This window comes from Ochlerotatus camptorhynchus, unplaced genomic scaffold (assembly GCF_037179485.1).
Source record: "Ochlerotatus camptorhynchus isolate MF236.1 unplaced genomic scaffold, CSIRO-AGI_Acam_v1.1 ptg000167l, whole genome shotgun sequence".
Classification (NCBI taxonomy): domain Eukaryota; kingdom Metazoa; phylum Arthropoda; class Insecta; order Diptera; family Culicidae; genus Ochlerotatus; species Ochlerotatus camptorhynchus.
The window spans coordinates 2096412-2119409 of NW_027040657.1; the positions used below are offsets into that span (position 1 = coordinate 2096412).

The 22998-nt window shown below is 40.0% G+C and overlaps 1 protein-coding gene across 1 annotated transcript in view; it reads right to left on the reverse strand.

Moving 5' to 3' along the window:
* The window catches only part of LOC135701540 (ATP-binding cassette subfamily G member 4), a 56977-nt gene that overhangs the window by 8792 nt on the left and 25187 nt on the right, over positions 1-22998 (reverse strand). Inside the window, exon 2 of the mRNA XM_065222363.1 lies at positions 12846-12960. Within this exon, the coding sequence (XP_065078435.1) occupies positions 12846-12960 (115 nt within the window). The remainder of the gene's footprint in view (positions 1-12845; positions 12961-22998) is intronic.

Here is a 22998-nt window from a genome sequence, read left to right on the forward strand (position 1 = left end):
TATATCTATCATTGCCAGATCATTTTCAAATTACATCTACTCAACGGAATATGGCCAATGGCACTCAATACATCTGCAATCAATACATCAATAGATCTGAAGTCGATATCAACAGAATTTCAGAAACAAAAGTTAAGGTGAATCGACGATACTCTATGGAGATGGAGAAGCGGAAACGAAAGCAAGTGCTGTTTAAGAACATATCGAACATATCGAACATATCGCAGCAGAGGCTGTAGTCATGTCAGTCGAGCTGAAAGAAGAGCCTCAACAAGAATATCAAACACATTGCTTCCCACTGTGAAATCCTTCTTGAAGCAATTGACTTCAAAATGGCCCCTTCTTGAAGCTATCATCTCCTTCGATGGATAGTTTTCCAAACGAGGTCGGGGATTTGATCACTGTTCTACAGTGGAATTGTCGAAGTCTTATTCCGAAATTAGATTCGTTCAAGTATTTAGTCCATAACAATAATTGCGATGCATTTGCCCTCTGTGAAACATGGCTCTCTTCAGAAATTGATCTCCCTTTTTATGATTTTAACATTATTCGATTGGATCGTGAGGATTCACGTGGAGGAGGGGTACTTTTGGGGATCAAAAAGTGCCATTCCTTCTATAGAGTGAATCTTCCCGAATTCCCCGGTATTGAAGTTGTCGCATGTCAGGCTACCATTAAAGGTAAGAGCCTTTGCATTGCTTCTGTATATATTGCTCCTAGAGTCTCTGTTAATCGCAAACAACTTTTCGACATATGTGCGGTACTTCCCGCTCCATGGTTGATCATGGGAGATTTTAACTCCCACGGTACAGGCTGGGGGGAGCTGTACGATGATAACCGTTCTACTTTGATTTATGATCTCTGCGACAACTTCAACATGACAATACTTAACAATGGAGAAGTAACACGTTTGGCTGGTCCATCCTCGAATGGTAGCAGATTAGACCAAGGTTGCAAAGACTCATTTCAGCTAAAATAATGTTTTTCGGAATAATAAAACCAAAAGATGGTATGATGGCATGTTTTACTTGTAACTTACAAGAAGAGGTTACAAAGTATGCGTTGGAAACATAAAACCTGTAAATTTTGCTTTCTATGAGTCACAATCAGCGATTTGCTGATCGCTGAGTGAGTGAGTGAGTGAGTGAGTGAGTGAGTTTGTGACGCTGATTGTGACTCTCATGAAGTGAAATAAACAGGTTTAATATGTCAAACACATTCTTTGCAACCTCTTCTTTTATCCTACCAATTCAAAATTTGATCATGGCATCTAATTATTTCATAATTTAGAAAAACATTGTTTTAGCTGAAATGAGTCTTTGCAACCTTGGATTAGACCTCACCTTTTGCTCCAATTCACTATCGTTGGATTGCACTTGACATGTAATCCAGGATCCGCCCGGTAGTGATCGTCTGCCGACCAAATTTCGATTGCCAGTGGGTTCAACTTGTCAGAATCCGTTAACGTCGCGTATGATCTAACCCGTAACATCGATTGGACTAAGTTCCAATCCGTGATAGACGATACAGTATCGTCAGTGGAAGAGCTTCCGCCGTTGGAGGAATATAATTTCCTCTCTAATCTCATCGTCGACAGCGCACTTCAAGCTCAAACACGACCGGTGCCGCGATCGTCTATTCGTAAGAAAACACCATCGCTCTGGTGGGATCAACAATGCACGGAGGTTTACCGTAAAAAGTCCGACGCGTTTAAACTTTTTCGGAAACGCGGAACACGCGAGCATTTCGACGCATACACATCTCTTGAACGCGAACTCAAGAGCCTCATCAAGGCAAAAAAAACGGGGTTACTGGCGGCAGTTTGTAGACGGATTGTCGCGCGAAACGTCTATGAATACGCTTTGGAGTACGGCGCGAAGAATGCGTAACCGGTCTACTAGCAACGAAAGCGAGGAATGCTCGGATCAATGGATTCTTAAATTCGCGCGAAACGGATACTGAATCAACCTCCCAGACATCACTAAGAGGCGCATGTTGAACTTGTACAATCAGTTCTTGGAGCTCAATATTGTTCCCGACGATTGGAGACGAGTAAGGGTGATAGCCATTAAAAAGCCTGATAAACCCGCGTCGGATCACAATTCGTATCGGCCCATCGCGATGCTGTCGTGTATTCGGAAATTGATGGAGAAAATGATCCTTTTTCGCCTCGACAAATGGGTTGACACGAACCACCTTCTTTCAGATACTCAATTTGGTTTCCGTAGGGGTAAGGGAACGAACGACTGTCTCGCGTTACTTTCCTCGGAAATTCAGTTAGCTTTTGCTAAGAAAGAGCAAATGGCTTCTGTGTTCTTGGATATCAAGGGGGCTTTTGATTCAGTATCCGTTGAAGTTCTTTCAGAGAAACTCCACGCTTGTGGATTGTCTCCATTAATGAATAATTTTTTGTACAATTTGCTGTCAGAAAAACATATGAGCTTTTCTCATGGAAACTCTACAGCTTTTCGATTTAGCTACATGGGTCTCCCCCAAGGCTCATGTTTAAGCCCCCTTTTGTACAATTTCTACGTTAGAGAAATTGATGTCTGTCTTAGTGACAATTGCACGTTGAGACAACTTGCAGATGACGGCGTAGTGTCTATCACAGGGCCAAAAGAGGTTGACCTGCAATCACCCTTACAGGATACCTTGGACAATTTGTCTACTTGGGCTATTCAGCTAGGTATCGAATTCTCCACGGAGAAAACTGAGTTGGTCGTTTTTTCTAGGAAGCATAGCCCAGCACAACCGAAGCTTCAACTTTTGGGTAAACCGATCACTCATTCCATGTCTTTTAAATATCTCGGGGTCTGGTTCGATTCCAAATGCACCTGGAGATCCCACATTGAGTATCTGAGACGAAAATGCCAACTAAGGATCAATTTCCTTCGATCAATTACCGGAACGTGGTGGGGAGCCCATCCACAAGATCTTCTGACGTTGTACCGGACAACGATTTTATCGGTTCTAGAATATGGTAGTTTTTGTTTCCAGTCGGCAGCTAAAACTCACATCATCAAGCTGGAACGGATCCAGTATCGTTGTCTTCGTATCGCGTTAGGATGCATGCACTCGACTCATACTTTGAGTCTCGAAGTGCTGGCGGGCATGTTGCCACTATCCGTCCGTTTTTCAGAGTTATCTCTGAGGATCCTCACCCGTTGCGAAGTAATGAACCCACTGGTGATCGAAAATTTTGAGAAACTTCTGGAGCTAAATCCTCAAACATGTTTTATGACTTTGTACTACCTATATTTAACACAGGATGTCAGCCCTTCAAGAAATATTCCCAATCGTGTAGTCTTCTCCGATTTCGGCAATTCAGTGAATTTTGATTTATCTATGACGCAGGAAATCCGCGGAATTCCAGAGCATCATCGTCCTATGATTGCTCCGTCATTATACGCTGCAAAGTTTGGCCATGTTGATTCTGCAAGAACGTTTTTCACAGATGGATCTCTAATAGAGGAGTCCGCTGGTTTTGGTGTATTTAATGAATTTCATATCGCCTCTCGAAAACTTGAAGCTCCTTGTTCTGTGTATGTGGCTGAACTGACAGAAATTCACTACACTTTGGAAACTATTGCTTCACTTCTTCCACACCACTACTTTATTTTTACGGATAGTCTCAGTTCTGTCGAGCCTATCCGTTCGATTAGGCCGGTAAAGCACTTCTCCTATTTTCTCTTGAAAATACGAGAACTGCTTAGTGCTTTATCCGTGCGCTCTTTCATCATCACCTTCGCGTGGGTCCCTTCGCATTGCTCAATTTTGGGCAAGGCGATTCACTTGCGAAGGTGGGCACTATGGAGGGCGACATTTATGATCGACAAATCGCCTATAGTGAATTTTTCTCTATTTATCGTCAGCAGTCGCTCGTTAGCTGGCAACATCAATGGAGTGAAGGGAGCTTGGGACGATGGCTACATTCAATTATCCCTAAGGTGTCGAAGTTTGCATGGTTCAAAGGGTTGGACTTGGGTCGAGACTTCATACGCGTGATGTCTCGTCTCATGTCCAATAACTATTGTCTAAACGCTCACTTGTTCCATGTGGGGTTGGGAGACAGCAATCTCTGTGAATGTGGACAAGGTTACCAGGACGCTGATCACATCCTTTGGTCTTGTGCGGAGTATCGTGGAGTCAGATCACATTTTTATGATTCCCTTCGGGCTCGAGGTAGACAACCTAATGTTCCAGTTCGGGATATATTGGCTAGACGCGATCTGGAGTTTATGAAACTCATATATGTTTACTTTAAGGATATTAACCTTAGATTGTAAGTTTAATTAACCTTGTGTTTAGTTTGTGTTTTGTAACCTCCTTCTTCCCTTTTCCCATCAAAAAAAAAGTAAATCTCCACTAACCTTGAGACAACCGCGAGTACTCGGTCCAGTTCCTTTGAACTTTAAATTTAAGACAGTAATAATGTATAACGCAAAGGATAACTCGGCTCTGTAAAGTTTATTCGATTGAGCCTGTACAAATAAAGTAATTATAAAAAAAAGAATATCAAACTAGTCAATAGGAATTGGATTAGAGCCCAGGTCAAAGGAAAAACAAGCAGCCACCCAGAATGCAAATCTATCACGTTTTTAGGTGGAATTAGGGCTTGGTGAATTAACAAAAAAAGGAATGTTGGCAAACAGCAAAAAATAAAGTTTAATATTACCTCCTCTTACTTCAATCATGTCAAAAATCTCATGTAATTTGTATGGCCACAAAAATAAACTAATGCAGTAAAAGCAGCGTAATGTCAGTTTATGCACTGTATTAATGATAATTTTGTCCTTTTTGGGCAAGTAATATTACACCCTATTTTTGTGACAAGCAATGCATTAGTTATAGGGAAAACTTAACGATAGGGGGGGGGGGGGTAAATTTCTCCTCGATTTCGCGTGACATAATTAATGCATGGACCCTACGCTGTTCGAAAAATTCATGTAAATTTCTGCGAGATATAGCGCACATAAAATTAACGCTAGATTTGGCATAAATTTACGCGATATTTCGTGTAAATTTAAGTGCAATATCGCATAAATTAGCAATATTGTATGCAAGCTTGTAAACGATTTCGCTCTTTATGCCAAGTATAGCACAAAATTAAACGAAGGGAGATTTTACGCGATAGTTAAAATTCAGAATTTTTTTCTGTGTACGAACTGATGAGGATGAAAGAGACAGAGTTTTCTTTCCGGTTGATCCACATAGGGGAAATGGCCAAGGGGTGGTCACTAGAGTGATGCAAAATTTGAAATTTTCGCTCCACAATACTTAAACGATTCCAAATCGGATCCTAACTAACCTCTCAAAATTTGAAACCATTTGGTGAGAAACTGAGATGGCACAAACTATTTAAAGTTTGTATGGGAATTACTATGGTAAAACCAAGATTTTTGTTCATGTCTATCTAATAATTGACCTTATCGGTCTGCTTCAAAAGCTTTCAACTGTACTTTTAGGACATTTTCCCAGCTACAACTTTGCTGAAGACCACTTTTTGATTAAATACAAGGATCGAAAGTTATCAATGGTTCAATGCGCTGATTATAATCATGCTCAATCGACTGCTCAGCTGGCAACATTGGTGTTTCTGGGGCGTTGAATAGGCAACAAAAATCATGGCTACTATGTCACACTGCAAAATACATTGTTGCCTACAGAGCAGCTGCTTGATCATGTCATAAGTTTACCAATCTGTTAAATAATTAATAACTTTTTCCTGTCTCGTTTTACATAGAAACGATCTTCAGTAAAGTTGTAGCTGAGAAAATTTTCTATAAGAATGGCTATCGAACTATTTCGCAGCTCAATATGGAAAAAGACTAGAAGGCAATGAACAAAAAGTTTTGTTTTCCCATAGTAATTTCCATATACACTTCAAATGGTTTGTGCCAAGTCAGTTTCTAACTAAATGAGTTTAAACTTTCGGAAGCTAATCAGGACCCAATTTGAAACCATTTAAGCACTGTGGAGCGAAAAAGTCAAATTTTGCATCAGTCTAGTGGTCACTGTACTCATTTATTTTGCGCCAACATTTTTCTCAGTGTGCCACGCTGTGCTGAGAGTGCCACTCATCGGACTGACTAAGTTTGTGAATAATTGTATGTTTGAAAATCCGGTATTTTGACAGTACAAATGTTTTGTTTTGCTTGCCGAAAGCGAACGATAGGAAAATCGTACGAGTTGATGTTCTTCGAGAACCGTTTTGGAAGTCCTGCAATCCGAACTGATCATTCCGCGATAAATCAGCGAATAATTGGAGAGCGTTGCTTTCGCTGTTGGACTAGAACCCTAAAGCTCTGAGCACCATCCAGGAGCTACTGGAGACGGAATAGATGACGCAGAAAATCAATTCGCTACAGTTGCATTTGGCCAAAATCACCCCCTGCGAATCGTACGAAACCAATCCGAATATCTGCTCCAGCCAGACGAGACTGTCTACGTCGCCACACAGCCTTTTGATGGTGAAGATGACGATGGGCATACCCATATGGATGATACTTTCATGGACCCCGACGAGATGCTGGGTAGTGGTAATGGATTCTTTTTGTTCCACGCTTCTTCCAAACTGGTACAAATTGTGCGAATCGTTTAGAAAAATATATTTTATGGAATCGGCTAGGCTTGCAGGCAGTCTCGTCTCATTTTGAATTACTTTAATCTGCTCCATAGTAATGTCCGGTGTGGTCCAGTAGTTTTTTTACCTGTCTGCGAAAACACGTAATACAGGAAGGGGAATCCTTCCCAATGGAAATCTTTGTCATCCGGAATACTATTCGTGGGCAATCGGTACATGTATCTCTTTCCTTCGTCAGACCACAATATAACGCGATCATTTGCCGGGAAATCTCCTCCCATACAACGTTCTCTTGATGGCGAGATCACACTGCACAGAACAGTAAAATGTCCAGCATCGTAAATTTTCCAATATTTTGCACAAACGATCAGTTCACCGCACAGTCCTACCACAGTTTTGTAAACAGCAGTTCATTGTGATGGCATTAAGACAACGGATCTGCTTCGATTCATTTTCATATATCGGTTCGGAATACTTATTTTCAATTCCAATCAACGTCCAAACCTTCACGGTCCCCGTAGTGGTGATTACACAACATTATCCTTACGCTTAGACGGTTTCAAAACATGCAAGGCAAAAATGCAATGTGTATTAACCTTGGAACTTTGGGAAAATAGCACTTCCAGACTGAACGGATCTATCACCGTGATTTCCGCGCAGTATCCATTGCAAAATAATCGAATATCGTCGCAGTTTGCCATATGATAAGCCTGGATGTTCGTATGAACCTGAGCCATCTTGATACTCTCGATACACTTGCTAAAACTGGTGCCGTATGATCCACCAGCAAACAGCGAGGAGTCAATTCTAGCGTTTCCGGATCAACTTGCCTGAAGAAAGTAATACAAAAAGTACTCCCCAATCATCTCACGACGAGATGCTGGACGATAATATTTGTCATCGTGTCGCACGATGATGAGATTGGGGTCAGTAATTAAAAAGAAGTGGACAAATACTAACTGGAACAGACTTTAGAAGACAATTGTGATACAGAAGATACTGCTGGTGGTGTTGGATTTTGATGCTGACGATAAGTATGAGGATGGCACTGGTGGTTCTGCTACTGATGACCGGGGATGGAATGACCAGAAGGGACACTTCAGCACGATCCCTCCAATAGCAGCAGTTGCGTTGGTGCCGCCGCCAGTTCATACAATAATTGTACAGATTATTCACCGAGCAAAAGTAATCGTCAGAGGCGGCAGCAGCAGCAACAACAGAAATGAAAGCGTGCTTGAGAAACGAACCACCCGGTCATCGTGGTGATGTCGGTGTCTTCCATCGCTCCGGTTGCGGACCATGGCAGTAAGAGTGAGTTGAAGGCTCCGGTGAAATTATCTGTTCCAGATACCAAAAATTGTTTGTGTCAACAACCACATTCTGACACATCCGTACTGCGCAGGCACAGATATAGTGCAGTGATGCCAGTTACATTAGAGATCATAAAAATTATGTGCCAAAAACTGCTAATGAGTGTGCCCAGGTGTGTTTTTGGCACACTGTGCTGAGTGACCTACCCCTTGGAAATGGCTCTAATGTTGGCCTATGGATCTAACGTTGGGTCCATGGCTAAAAACCTGCTATTTATCAATTTTATCTAGATGACATTGTCATCGTCATTGGGACGGTACAAATAGGTATTTTTGGTGGCTATTGAAAATTGCTAAATTTATGTATGGATCCAAATTAGGTGCATTTAGGCCGACATTACATCCATTTTCCCTAACATAAATCAAGATGCTTACACGACCACACATATAACGAACTGTCAAGTCAGCAAGCCGAACAATGCATTAGCTCCTAAGTAACATTGACAGATTCTCTAAGTAGATTATCTCTTTGCATACCCACGGCCATGTATAGAAACTTCCAGCTATTTTCAACTCATAGTTCGATATAAAAAGCTATTATCTAGCATCTAATATGGAAAACACGGCAAGAGACGGATTTGTAGCCAAGTTATTAACGAAAGAGAAAGTCAACGAGGAGAATCGATCAATATTACACAGGACCTAATACATTGTTCGGCTTGATAGTTTTTCGAAAGGCCTACACGGTAAATGAATATGACTCATATTTGAATCCCGATCACTCAAATTCGCAAAAACCTAAGTCATAGAGTGAGTAAATGTTTACTCAAATATGATTAAATGTTATTCACTCATATATGAGTAAATGTCACTCAAATATGAGTGAAATTTAATCGGTCGAGTTTCGAACGCCTTTGGATACGGTTGTGTATTAAGTGTGTTCTCTGTTTTGTGCGTGCATTCGCTTTCATAGTTTTCGGCTGCATTTGCCGGATTAGCGCTGGCACTCTGCCTCCCGGACGGTTATACGTGTGTGAGTGGTGGTTTTCTCGCTTTCTGAGAAGTTTTAGAATCGAGAAAGAAAACATGATTCATCATGTTTGCAGGCAACAGAAGATTTAACGCTATCTGCGTTGTTTGATTTTTTCTCCCGGTCCTGAAATTTGTGGCATCACGAGTGATAATTTAAATTTAAGTTTATTTACGCGGTGATGATGTTGGTTCACTCGCAACTATTTTTGAAAAAATTAAGTGTTTTCGAACGAAAGTGTACCATAAGTGCTTGCGAACATGTTTCGCAGTTGGATGTGGTGAAATTCGTGCATTCCCGTTTGATTTTGGAAATCCGTATCACAAAATTGCCCACCGATTCCTTTTTTTGCCGTTCGACGGCGACGGGTGTGCTTTCGCAAGAGTGACGTTTATTGGATCCGTTTCTTTGCACGGGTGTTTTTTGTTGTAACTAGCGTAAGTGTCCCTGCGATTTGCATTGAGTGTCGGAGATTGTGAGTTAGCTGAGGGATGTCTCGCTGGATATGCCCAAGTCTGGACGGGCGGTAGCTGGTGGCCGTAAACGGTTCCTGGGGAAAGCACTGGGTGCCGGGCAAAGGTGTTTATCCTAGACAAATGGTAAGTTACAAATTCTCTGTTGTCGTATCGTAGCCGCCGTCGTAGTCACTGTCGTAATCGCCGTCGTAGTCGTAGGCAGTACCGTTAGTATATTTAAAATTAAACATCAACCACTGAAAATATGAATCATCGCGTATTACTGTTGTTCATTACATTCCAAGTGAAATTCGAGAACGTAATTTCATTTGAATAGCTTGTTTAACCAAGTCTTAAACAATCGTCACGTCGGTCATAGCTTGTTATGATTGTCTGACCATGCGTAAAGAGAAAATCGAAACATTGAACGTCGCGTGAAAGTGGATCTTACTGAAGGCCTAAGTACTCTCTCGTAGCTTTTAGTTTTAGGATTTCAAAGATCGTCGGTTGCAGTGGCTTGCTTACTGAGGAGAAAAACGCGGTCCCAGATCCTTTCATATTAAAATTTTTAAAATATAGCTTGTTTATGGTGTATTTTGTAAAACTTTTCGTTGTCGTCGGTGCCGGGTTTGAATAGTTATAAAAACTTGAGTAACGCTATAATGTGATATGAGAGGCTCGGTGGCCTTAGAGCAACCGTTTTTGCTTACTGAGCAGAACATCATGAGTCTAATCTCAAGCCCATCCACATTCAAGATTCATCAATGATTAAAAAGGAGCTCGTCTGCCTCGTGGCAAACGTTTTTGCTTACTGAGCAGAAGACCGTGGGTTTAGTCCCAAGCTCCTTCGCGTTATATGATCGTTAGGACATCAATTCAGCTTATCGTTTACCAAAACGAACCCTGCTGCAAACCCAACCCTCTTACCCAACATCCCTGTGATTCCTCGTGCTCGGCTTCCATCAAAGCGAGTGTCACGTCAACACATTCCTACCCATTCCTTTCTTGACCTGCGTTCAGGCGCAGCTGGCGCTGGTATTGCCTAATTCGAGATCACCAGTTTTTACAAATTGAGGATGATTGCTAGTCCCAAGCATCGTCTATTGGTTCTCTGTGTAATTACAGCTGGTCTGGCAATAACAGAGTAGCAACCGTGGGCGGTCAATCATGCACATGCTCATGCTCAAATATGAGTGAAATTTAATCATATTTGATAAAAAATTACTCATTCTTCGAATGACCTACGCTTTTGCAAATTTGATTAAACGGTACTCACATATGAGTCAGTTCCATTTACCATGAAGTTTGTTTTGACGGCAGGATTGACTGCACGCTATTTCTATACAACTCAAATTTAACTAGGATCTACCCATATCCGTCAAAAGTAGGGTTATCTTAAATTGAGCAAACAAAGTTGGAACTGACAAGATGACAAATGAACAACATCGTTCAGATTCAGGTCGATGTTTTCCATTCGCCATCTTGTCCTACTTTTGACGGATATGAGTAGATCCTACTCAAATTTGGGTTGTTTAAAAATAGTGTGTGTACCGCGTCGACCCCTCCTCCATGCAAAGATTAACATTTTTCATACGGGATTTTTCAGTGGAGTGAAAGGATGAGATCCGCTATGTTTCACGAAATTCGACATTTGCTTAGAGGGTTTTCCTATAGGCGTGAACAGTTTCAGAGTCGTCATCAACGCGAAAGGTTTCACCAATACCAAAACAAAGTCATGAAATAAAGTTCTTAGGTCATAATTAGAAACAATCATCACTGAACGCGTTAAATCTTCTAAATGTGCAGTAAGAGTGAAAATTGTGGTATTGATTTATTAGGCTAGCATGTTACAAAGAGGAAAGTCATTTCAATTCATGAAATTATCAGCTTTTTTGATGACCACCGCTGTGTAGATTTTCGTTAGTGCAGTAATACGGCAAGGTCATGGCGCCTAGAAATCTAAAAATATGAAAATTTCACTAAACTTTTTCTTTGGAAAAGAGCAATAATTGATCTAAATTGGATCAAAAAATCTTCCTGATGGTGGATGGTTGTCTGTGTTCGCAGATGACACATCCATCGTCTACAAGGGTAGGGTCATCGGAGCTCTAACTGGCAAACTTCAGAGAGGCCTGGACGTCCTGTCTGAATATTTCAACAGCTGGAAGATCCGTATCAACGCGGCAAAGACCCAGGTCATCATATTTCCACAATCTAAATCTCCCAGACTTGTTCCGTCGGTGAATAATAAGATCTGCCTGAACGGCATAGTGGTGGAATGGTCGTACGAGGTAGTCTATCTCGGATTAACACTAGAGAGCAAGCTGATTTTCAGGGAGCACGTTGATAAAACCAAAACCAAGTGTAGCATTTTGATAAGATCACTGTATTCACTCATCAACAGGAGGTCTACTATATCCCTGAAAAATAAGCTTGCTGTCTACAAATAAATCATCCTTCCCGTAATAGAATACGGGGTGCCAATCTGGGAGAGTTGTGCCAAATGCCATCACCTTAAACTCCAAAGGATCCAGAACAAGATCCTTAGGATGGTCCTAAACAGTCCCCCGCGGACTAGAAATTCTGAGATCCACCTCCTGGCTGGAATTCAGACATTAGAAGAACGGAGAGTATTCATCCTGGAAAGGTTCAGAGACACCTGTCTGAGATCAAATCATCAGATCATACGTGATCTAGCACGTTAGGTTAAGTTATACTCGTAGCTAGGTAGGTTTTCACTTTTTTCAATTCACACAAAACACACCCCCAAAGGGGTATTCTGTTAACTAGTTGAAAAACGCAAATATTAGATTAGAATATCAAATTAAACAAAGATGGAGAGCCATGTAGGTTAATCAATTCAAATGTTAAATCAATGTACTACCATAATCAACAGAAAAAAAAACATAATTTTACTACTACTACGCAATGTTTATCTAGTATACATAGGAAGAGATTTTCTGGGCTAAGGGGTAGGCACATATTATGTTACGCTCTAACGAGAGATTATGATTTTGTGACAAGCTATGCATTAGGTATAGGAAGAACGTCACGAAAGGGAGGGAGGGAGGTTAATTTTTCCTCAGCGTGACAAATAAATAGACCGCACCTAATATCAATAGAAATTAATTTTGGAATAAAGCTCATAATTTTTACTAAATATTGATGTTTTACGATTTTGATCAATTGTAAAAAGTCCATCGAGTCCATACCCTTAATAGGATGCGCTGAAAATTTTCAAAGAATTTTAGGCGCCATAATTTCAAGAATTATTTACTCATTAAACATCAACTGCCCGAAAAAAAAAATATTATTTCCAAACACTACAGTTGACTACTCGGTATTTTCAAGTCAGGTTTAACCATTATCGGTAAAGCTACATATTTTCATATTTCACTGCGCGCAAGCAAACCATCACGTACCACAATTCTGATAAATCACGGAATGCTCATAGTCGGCAAACTTACGTGTAACCAGCCAGAATGTCAAGCAGTGTACTTTTCCCCGCTCCGGAAGGTCCCATGATGGCCGTCAGCTCACCCGCTCGAAACTCTCCATTGATGTTTCGCAGAATATCACGACCTGTAAGCAGAAATAACAATCTTGAATGAATCTCCGATTTGATTTATAATTTACAGTCATCTATCATAAAACTTGATAACAGCAATCATTTCCTATTTGGATTAAAATGAAAAAAAAAAATAACATCTGTTCACATGCGAACGTCGACGACCTATTTAGTCGCGCGATAGCTTCGAAAATAAAACCTTGATAACAACGGACATTTTGCTTATTCGTACGACACCTGCCTTATCAACGTCCTCAAAAGTGGTTTCCTTTTGTATGGGACTAGGTAGCAACCATCTAAGTTCATCGCAAAGCCAAGCCAACCGCAAGTGTCAATCACCGTATTCTCATTAATGGGGCGATTCGAGGTGGACCGTCCATATGGATGCACTCGGACGCCCGTCTGGGAAGCCGCACTGAAAGTGCATTTCCCACAAACCGACAAAGCATCGCCTGTTTGGCCATGATGTAAAAGGTCGCCATCAATTTTGTTATTTGGAAAAAGTACGTAGGGAAGGACGGTCTAAAACGCTCCCCTGGGGTAAAATGACCGCACGCTGTTTTTTATAGTTTTTCGATTGTGAATTTAACGTGGCACATCAAATCAGTAGAGGGAAAGCATCAAAGATCCGAGTAGGGGTGCATTATGGACTGTTATTCCCTAGGTGCTTGAACTGCATGCGGGATTATCGCACAGACTGGCGCGACAACGATCGGATCGGTGGACTATGTAACCTCCAGTCCGGAATGCAAAGCCGCCGAGACGGGCAACAAAACGCAAATGTGCATGCGACTCGACTTAACGTCCGATTCTCGTCGCAAGGTTGATAAATGATGGTGGCTGCTTACAGTACAACGGCAAACAACTGGGAAGTTTGTTTATTTTCGAAAGAATACAATTAAGGAAGTGCTCTGAAAAAGAAAAGGCAAAGTGTTTAAACCGACGACGCGACATGGGCGAGTGATGGTTGTGATGACGACGGGAAGAATGCAGGAAGAATCGGACACTGTGTGAATGTTTGTTTCAATTAACAAGACAGTGTTGGTTTTAGCAGTGCCTCAATTTTTGCTTTAAAAATATCATACTTTCGACTCGTATTCATTTGTACCGCCTATAATCGCATGTCAGTCCCATATGGATTTTCGTAAAGGTTGAGATAACAACGTTATCCTCTGTCAATTTGCATGTATTTTCATATTATGTGATAAAACTACACGGATAGAAATCTCCTTATACCTTTTGGCAAATTTCTATTGCTGATTATTCATAAAATGTATAAGTCAACTAATAAGCAGACGCCTTGCAAAAAGTTAATGAAGATCATGAGTCAAATGAAATGTATAAGCGGTCACACATACCTTTTATGCATTCTTATAGGACCTATGTGGCTTGTCTTATGGAATGCACAGCAAAAAAAACGTAATGTCGATCAATGTAATTCAAGCTGATGTATGAAATAATGATGTAATAGCAAAAAGCAGATACAATATTACATCAATGGATGTAATTTTGTTCGCAAAATCGATGTACATCGTACAACGTTATATTACACAACCGATGGATTGACCTGGTTGCAGCAGTTTGGATGTAATATTTAACAACTTTTTTTTCTGTGTGTATAAGGCTTTGGCAAAAATGTATAAGTGAAACACATGAATACAATAATTGATTTTCGTTTCGTGTACGGACTTGGATCATGAAAAATATGAAAACAACATCAAGCTAGTTTATCCCATCAAGCAAAGTAATCGCATATCAATCCCATCCATAAATTCAATCACCCACAGTCGCAGATCTGCTTTTTGAATTGCCATATTTTTTGCAGAAATAACAAAGGAAGCAAGCTTCATTGCAACTGATTTTAGATTTAGAAATCATCAATAAATTAACTATGATTTTTCAAATATTTAGATGGAAATTTCACTTCGTAACTTCGATTGCCATTTTCTTAATGCCTACTTTTCTATATGGGATTATAGACAGTGTCAAGGGGTAATCAACTCTGCACATTGTGCCGAAACACATCGTGGCACACTGATTGGCGCTCCATGGCACACGATGACAAGTACGACACAAAATATTATATTAAAAAGGCATCACTGTTTTGTGTTGACATTTTGCCAATCGTTGGTAAGGTTTACTTCTTCCTCAGACAAACAGACATAACACTCATAAGTTGTTCATCGAACAAGGTAGTACAGAACACCCCGGTACGATTGATGGTACACCAATCAGTTAGCCGTACAGCTCATTCCATGGACTGAACTCGGATTCGATTGGCGGTGGAGGTCTCTTTACGCTCTTTCGCAACTGTTCGTATCACCGATGGCAACAGCAACATTAAAAAAGATGCTGCTAACATAATTGTGAAGGTAACCACACCGGAGGTAACAGAGCCAATCTGAATAGCGGTCATAATGTACGTAATCGGAACCGGCAGCAGTTTCAGGGATATTAATATGCGATTCCGACATGACCAAGGATAAAAAATATGAAGGAATAACAGGCAGATACAAGGAGGAGGTAATCATCAAACGACTGCGACTAGTATCGAGATTTTGGACCGACATTTTGATAGGGGGCAGTTAGACGAATTTAGTACCTAACCGCGACTGCTGACACTGGGAAGCTACTGCAGGTCTATTGCTGCTACTACTACCGCCGGTGGGCATTTTAGGTCGAGTCCTTCCTATTTTTCAGATTGTAGCATTGCCCGAGTAGCATGAAGATATTACAGACAAGATTCATCTTCCACTTGCCGGTTGGGTACTTGGTTTTGCAAACGTCTGCCAGAATGACGCACGGTAGAGAACTGTCTTCTCTAGGATGGAAAGCTTCTGCCATCAGTCACCCTTCTCCTTCTCGCGGAGGGGCTTATCTTCGAGTGCCACTTCCTTGAAGCGGATGAACGGCAACTATCACGACTTTTTTCCGTCCTTGACTTGAAAATGTAAACACACAATCTCAAAAGTCATAAGGGCAGGGTTGCCAAACTCATATGTTACTGAGACTGATGGCTTGATTGCCACACTTCGGCACGTTCAGCAAAACGCTTGACCTAGCTTTCAACACAGATAAAGTACTCGGCACAAATTGGGATACTGTGTACTTTTTCGCTGGGTTGGGTAGTTTCTTTTCAATTCCCTTGAATAATCAAAACGGCTATATTGTTTTCTGCGACCAGTACTTAGATCTATTGTGATATATACCCCGTTTTAATATTGCTATATCAGCATGTCGTATCACCATTTTATGAAGCGACCGACATAGACTGACCAAAAGCATTCTCCCGGTCAGGTATTTCATTTCGAATGAATTGCACTACTTGGCTGGGAACTGAATTTTAAATATCAAAGGGTTCTGTCAGCCCCTTATCCAGAAAATACGCCTCTTATTGAAGATTGCTATACAAGAGCATAGCAGGTATTTAGAGTCTTCTGTTTCTATGCCACATAATCGACACATGTTCTCTTGAAGTTTTCCTATTAGCTTCAAATGATATTTACATGGACAATGTCCTGTTACTAAACCACTGTACATACTGAGATCTTTCTTTGATAGTTCAAGTCATTGAAATGCTCGGATTAATAAACCGTTTCGACCTAGCAATGAGAGTGTTGCTCCAACTGGTCTCCACTTTCTTTTTTTCCAATTTCTTGAACTCCTTTCTAAGAGAGCAAGCAGAAACTCCACAGAATGGTTCAGGTTCTATAAAGTGTTGAGATGATCCAAGTCTAGCTAGTATGTCGGCTTTCTCATTCCCTTGAATTCCGCAGTGACCAGGAACCCAATATAGGTTCACTTGGTTTTGGCAGGCAAATTTTTGGAGTGACATTGCACATTCCCATACAAGTTTAGAATTACATGTTGCTGATTTTAAAGCACTTAGTGCTGCTTGGCTATTAGACATAATGCAGATATTCGAATGTCAATAATTTCTACGCAAGAAAATTTTATAACATTCAAGAATGGCTTGGACTTCTGCTTGGAACACGGTAGGTCAGTAGCCCATAGATATTGAGATATTTATTCCTGGACCTGTTACCCCTGCTCCTATACGATTATCCAAGCTAAACCGTTAAGGAATGTTTAAACAAGTTTTGATACCTATGGGCTGTTTTGGCATTTTTCATTTAAAATTATTTTATTATGTTTAATCCCTTAACGGGTTTTTCATATGTACTAGATCTATTGCATTGGCTTGAGTAAATGCCATTTAATTCCGTTATAATTGCATATCTCTCCACAAATATGCGTATTTCGCCCACCACGTATAGACTTCTTCAGTGCCAAGTAGTGAGTACTTTCCATTGTTTACCTCAACCATATTGTCTAATCAATGAGTAAACTGTACTGAGAACAATATCTTTCAATATTTGATCAACGAATTTCTTTTCATTTATCATATATTTGAGACCAGGGGTTGACACGGTTGACGTTTTTTTGACTACACTCGCTTCGTTGTAGTGTGCAGGAGTCTGTTTGAATTCGTACTCTCATGCTCTACCGCCGTCGCTCTTACACAACACAAACGGTAGAACAACATTCGATCAAAAATAAAATTATCAAATAACTATCATATGACAGGTGTTGGTGTAAATTAATCCATTTCTGATCAGAAATGTTATTGCCAGGCCACATTTGCTGGCTATTTTCAGAATTCACACAAGCATATAGGGGAAATGGATGTTATGTCGGCCTAAATCCCCTAATTTGACGCGTTCATTCAGATAAAATTGATAAATAGCAGATGTTTAGCGATGGGCCCAATCTTAGATCCATTGGCCAACATTAGAGCCATTTTCCATATAAATACTAAAATACATACACTCGTGACGGTCTTCGGCGACAGTGTCGTACGACTGAGCCTGACATATGACATTTTAGTTTGGTACTGTAATTTGATAGCTTGTTTTGCAAGTGTCGGAAGCAAAGGCAGTCGATTGTCACAGAAAATGTGTCATGATGAACTTCGTAAGAGTCATTGCTTTCTTACAATTTTTCTACCATAGTGCTGAAAGAATGAGGATTTATGTTGATGATTTAAAATCTTTAAATAAACTGCATATGACGGTTCTTAAATGTGGATCAAATTAAAATACAGTTATGCAGGGTTGGCATGCGCATTTTATTTAAAACCAATTGCTCTTTTGTTAATAACTTCACTGTAGACATGCACAGAGTAGTTGAGTTTATACATTTGAATCCACACGAAGACGCATCGAACGAAAGAACTACTGATGAATAACAATAAGGAAGACCACACAATGCACACTGGGCCAGGAACTGAAATTAGCAAGACAAAAACTCTAGCGCATTGGGTTTGCATTATATTGAATTGGTGTCTTTGGCAAAGTTTCTCGGTTTAACATGCACGTTCATCTGGTCATGGAAATTAGTTCCGATTTTCTCCGCATAGATGGTGCTGCGATACTAACTTTCTTATTTCGCATGATAGAGGTTTGCTGTGTTCCGCAAAGTTGTAGAACATAAAATAATATATAAAAATGCCGAAGGACTCAAAGTTCTAGGTCTATAATAAAATATATAGTGAATATTGTAAAATTTAACTGAAATTTACATTTTTTGTACTATTTTCCATACAAACGAGAAATCCTTCATTTTTAACGCCGTGTATCTTTTAAGTCGAATAATTTGCAAGTTTTAAGGAAGAGTTCCCAATATTTTGGGTCGATACAAGCGAAATATTAGCCAAAATAGTGAAAATTACCATGATTCTCATAGTCCGGTTTCTCGAAAAGTAGCAAGTATTAGCAAAAAGTCGTTTACTTTCTGAAATGTACCATTTATCATCAATCAAAGGTGAAAGTTTGCCGGACATATTATTTTATATATTTGAGATATCTGAATTCATAGACTACAATGTTTATTCAACTAGCGTTCGTCAATGCACGGCTTGCAATCAGTTGAGAACAGTTATAGCAAAAGCAAATGGGTCAAAACGATTTAAAACAGCAATATTAAGTTTAGATATGGAGAAGGCGTTTGATAATGTGGATCATGCGAAATTATGGAAAGTTTTAGAAGCTTATAACTTTCCACCTCAGATTGTTAGCTGTATTAGAAATTTATACATAAATGCTTCCTCTAGTGTACTTTTCAATGGTCACTTGACAAATAGCTTTAAAATAGAAAAATCTGTGCGACAAGGTTGTCCCCTATCAATGATTCTTTTTGTTTTGTACTTAGAACCATTCATACGAGAAGTTTATCACTCGATAACAGGTATTTTAATTGATGATAAGTTCATTAAAATTGTAACATACGCAGACGATGTAACAATAATTATTCGATCGGATGTTGAATTTGATAAGGTATTAAACATAGCTGATGAATATGGTAAAACATTTGGAATCAAACTAAATGTAAATAAATCAGCATTTTTGCGTATAAACAATTTTTCATTAGGACCACAACGAATAATAGAAGCTAAACAGTTAAAAATTTTAGGAATGAAAATAACTAATAATTGGACAGAAATGATTGGAAAAAATTATGAACGATTGATAAACACTTGCAAATGTAGTGTGAGATCTATCGGAGTTAGAAATTTAAATTTTATTCAAAAAACTTGGTTCATTAATACTTTTATATTAAGCAAACTATGGTATATTGGACAGATGTTACCACCTGAGAAACGACATTTAGAGGAATTAAAAAATAAATGTAATGAGATATCTTTGGGGTTCTCAAATTTTTAAATTAGATTGCAATCAACTTTATCTGGCCTATGAAAAAGGTGGTCTAGGGGGGAGGTAGCTCATCGATTCTTCCGGTTCGCCTCCTAGCATCGTGCTATAAGGTACCAGGCGATAACCAGGGTAGTTGATCGATAGCTCGATGACGTCATTTCGTTGGCGTCTGCAATGGGAAATTCTCATAGCAGGCGTTGACGATGGGACGTTGTCGAGTTGTTGAATAGCAACTATCGTGGTAACTCACCGATTACCTGTCGATCTGCCAAATGTGGAAAGACGTCTGCATTGAATTGTCTCATATAATAATATTCCGCCCACTATATCACAAGAAATTGCGAGTAGCTGAGTGGAATGGAGATAAGTTAAGCATTGGGTACAGAACCAAGTCTCCCCTGGGTGGTGCCAGAAGATGAGCGCAATCGAATCATCAAGTTGCCATAAGGCACGGAATGAGACTATTGCATGGCTGGGTAGTCAAAGTCTTCCATTCGTTAGTTATTTCAGGTGGATTAGAACAGGTTTAGGTTTAGGGTGGGCGTTGGCCAGATTTGGATTTTTCAGATATAATCCTAAATAGGACCTAGATTATTTAACACACTAGTAACCTCAACTTCTGTCACAATGTTTCATTGTGACTAATCAGCACACAATGGGTAAAGTATCGGGTTTGCGGTGGATTTGAGAGGGAGGGAGCTTGGAGTGTGGAGCGCACTGCCCACTGGACGATTCTGACCACGTGAGTGGGTTACGGGTTTATTTGATTGTACGTCATTTCCAAGTTATATATAGATACATTCATACCATTGGCATTTTGTATTTGAGATAAGACAGAGACAGGATGCGGAGGGCCCGCTTAGGGGGAGCGTAACCCATGTTATGGCTTCCATTTATTAAATAGTTCAGATAGGTTGGAAATGATAGGTTCATGGTCAGAAAATGTACCATATGGTGCCCGTTCACTGATCAAAATTAGATTCAAATCGTCAGGCCCTGCCCTGGAATAAGGGGATTGACGATGATTTGTCAAGCTTCATTTTGCATTTGCATATAATTGTAAGTTTAGGTTTGCTTTTGTAATTGTAAGGTAGATAGTTTGCCTCAATTGAAACATTGAGTTGTATAAACTTGACGAATCATACCTCTAAAATAGTAGTAGTTACAGTGCCGCATTATCTAACAACCACTGCCTGCAACTAATGTTGGAGGGGTCGGCAGGGCTGATTACGGATCAAAACTAACATAACTCTAACACTGAAATGATCCCGAAACTAACGCTCATTCATTGCACTTTGAGTCATAAAGTAGTTTTATTTATTTTCCTACTAATCTATCTACACACTTAGTTTTTTCTACCGAGCTCGGCTGTGCGGGTCTCGGCGGGGAGGGTTTCGCTGAGATCTCGGCGGGAGTGAGCTCTCGGATAATGCCTTTTCTAATAATATGCCTACGTTTCTTTTCTTTGTTATCTACTTTATCCCCTTTTTATTTTTCTGCTCTTCTTTCCTTTCTCTTCTTTTGTTTTGGTTGTTTACATATAACTAATACTAATACCTCCTTGTTTTCTCTCTAATTTGTCTACTATGTCCCACCATCACGATGAGAGATGAGCTACCGTACATGGTACACGCTCATATACACTCCCAAAATAGTATGCCGCAAGTAAGTATATCACAGAGGCAACTAAAGATCCAGAAACGCTGATAACGCTGAAGATAATGAGCTGTGGTGATTTATATGACTATATAGTATTTTTTATTTATACTAACCTAAACACAACGTGGGGTGACCCAAATCCAAACGATCACTAACCAAAATAATAGACTTATCTTTTTTTTCAGCAGGTGTAATTTCGAATAGTTCTGTTTCTCTCTTTTCAGCAAAACAACAACAAAAAAACCTCTATAACTCTTCTCCATTCTTTTAATCTCCTACTATCCCCTATAAATGTATCGGAAACTAGTGGGACTGTCTGTGCAAACAGAAACAGGCCTGCTAGTGGAAGAAGGTCGTTATGCTATACGGTCTAGCATAGGCCTACGGCCAGGTTTCAGTAGGTGCTTATGCCTTTGTTGTCGTTTGGAACCAGTTTTGCAAGGTAGGTGACGATTGTGCGTATTTCTCGCGTAACTTTTGAAAAGGGCCTAGCCTGAACAATACGTAAAGAGCAAATTGAAACATTGAACGGCGCGTGGAAGTGGAACTTAATGAAGGCCTAAGTACTTTTTCGTAGTTTTTAGTTTTCGGATTTGAAAGATCGTCGGTTACAGTGGCCTGCTTACTGAGCAGAAAAACGCGGTCCCAGGTCCTTACATATCAAAGAAATTTATGGTAAAATCGCTTGTGTATCGTGTATTTTGCGAAACTCGTTGTTGTCGTTGGTTCCGGGTTTGAATGGATACAAAAATTTGAGCAACGGTATTATGTGATATGAGGGGCTCGGTGGCCTTAGAGCCACCGTTTTTGCTTACTGAGCAGAACATCATGAGTCTAATCTCAGGCCCATCCACATTCAAGATTCGTCAATCGTTTTATTTGTTAATATGACTACATGGTAATAACAGAAACTCGGTGATTAAAAAGGTGCTCGTCTGCCTATTGGCAAACGTTTTTGCTTACTGAGCAGAAGACCGTGGGTTTAGTCCCAAGCTCCTTCGCGTTATATGATCGTTAGGACATCAATTCAGCTTATCGTTTACCAAAACGAACCCTGCTGCAAACCCAACCCTCTTATCCAACATCCCAGTGATTCCTCGTGGAAGTGCAGAGGTGTTCTCGGCTTCCATCAAAGCGAGTGTCATGTCAACACAATCCTTCCCGTTCCTTTCTTGACCTGTGTTCGGGCGCGGCCGGCGCTGGTATTGCCTAATTTAAGATCACCAGTTTTTACACATTGAGTATGATTGCTAGTCCCAAGCATCGTCTATTGGTTCTCTGTGTAATTACAGCTGATCTGGCAATAACAGAGTAGCAACCGTGGGCGGTCAATCAAGCTCAAGCTCAAGCTCAAGCTATGAAAAAGGTGGTCTAGCCTTGGTTAATTTGGAGGAAAAAATGAAAGCATTATTTATCAAGCAAATTTTATTCGACTCCAATAACATGTTGAAGGATCCCGATCATTTTCTGCTGAACTGCCAATATACACATAAACTTTCTCGTAACACTACGAATTGGATAAATATTGCAAAGCAATATAAAAATATGGTTTACTTGAATACTGTTGCTCTAATATATAGTTCCTTGTTAGTTAAACAGCCTCACATTCCAAAAATTCAGGCAAAATTCCCTGATTTTGATTGGGTCACTGTGTGGGAAAACTTTAGTAAAAATGTGTAC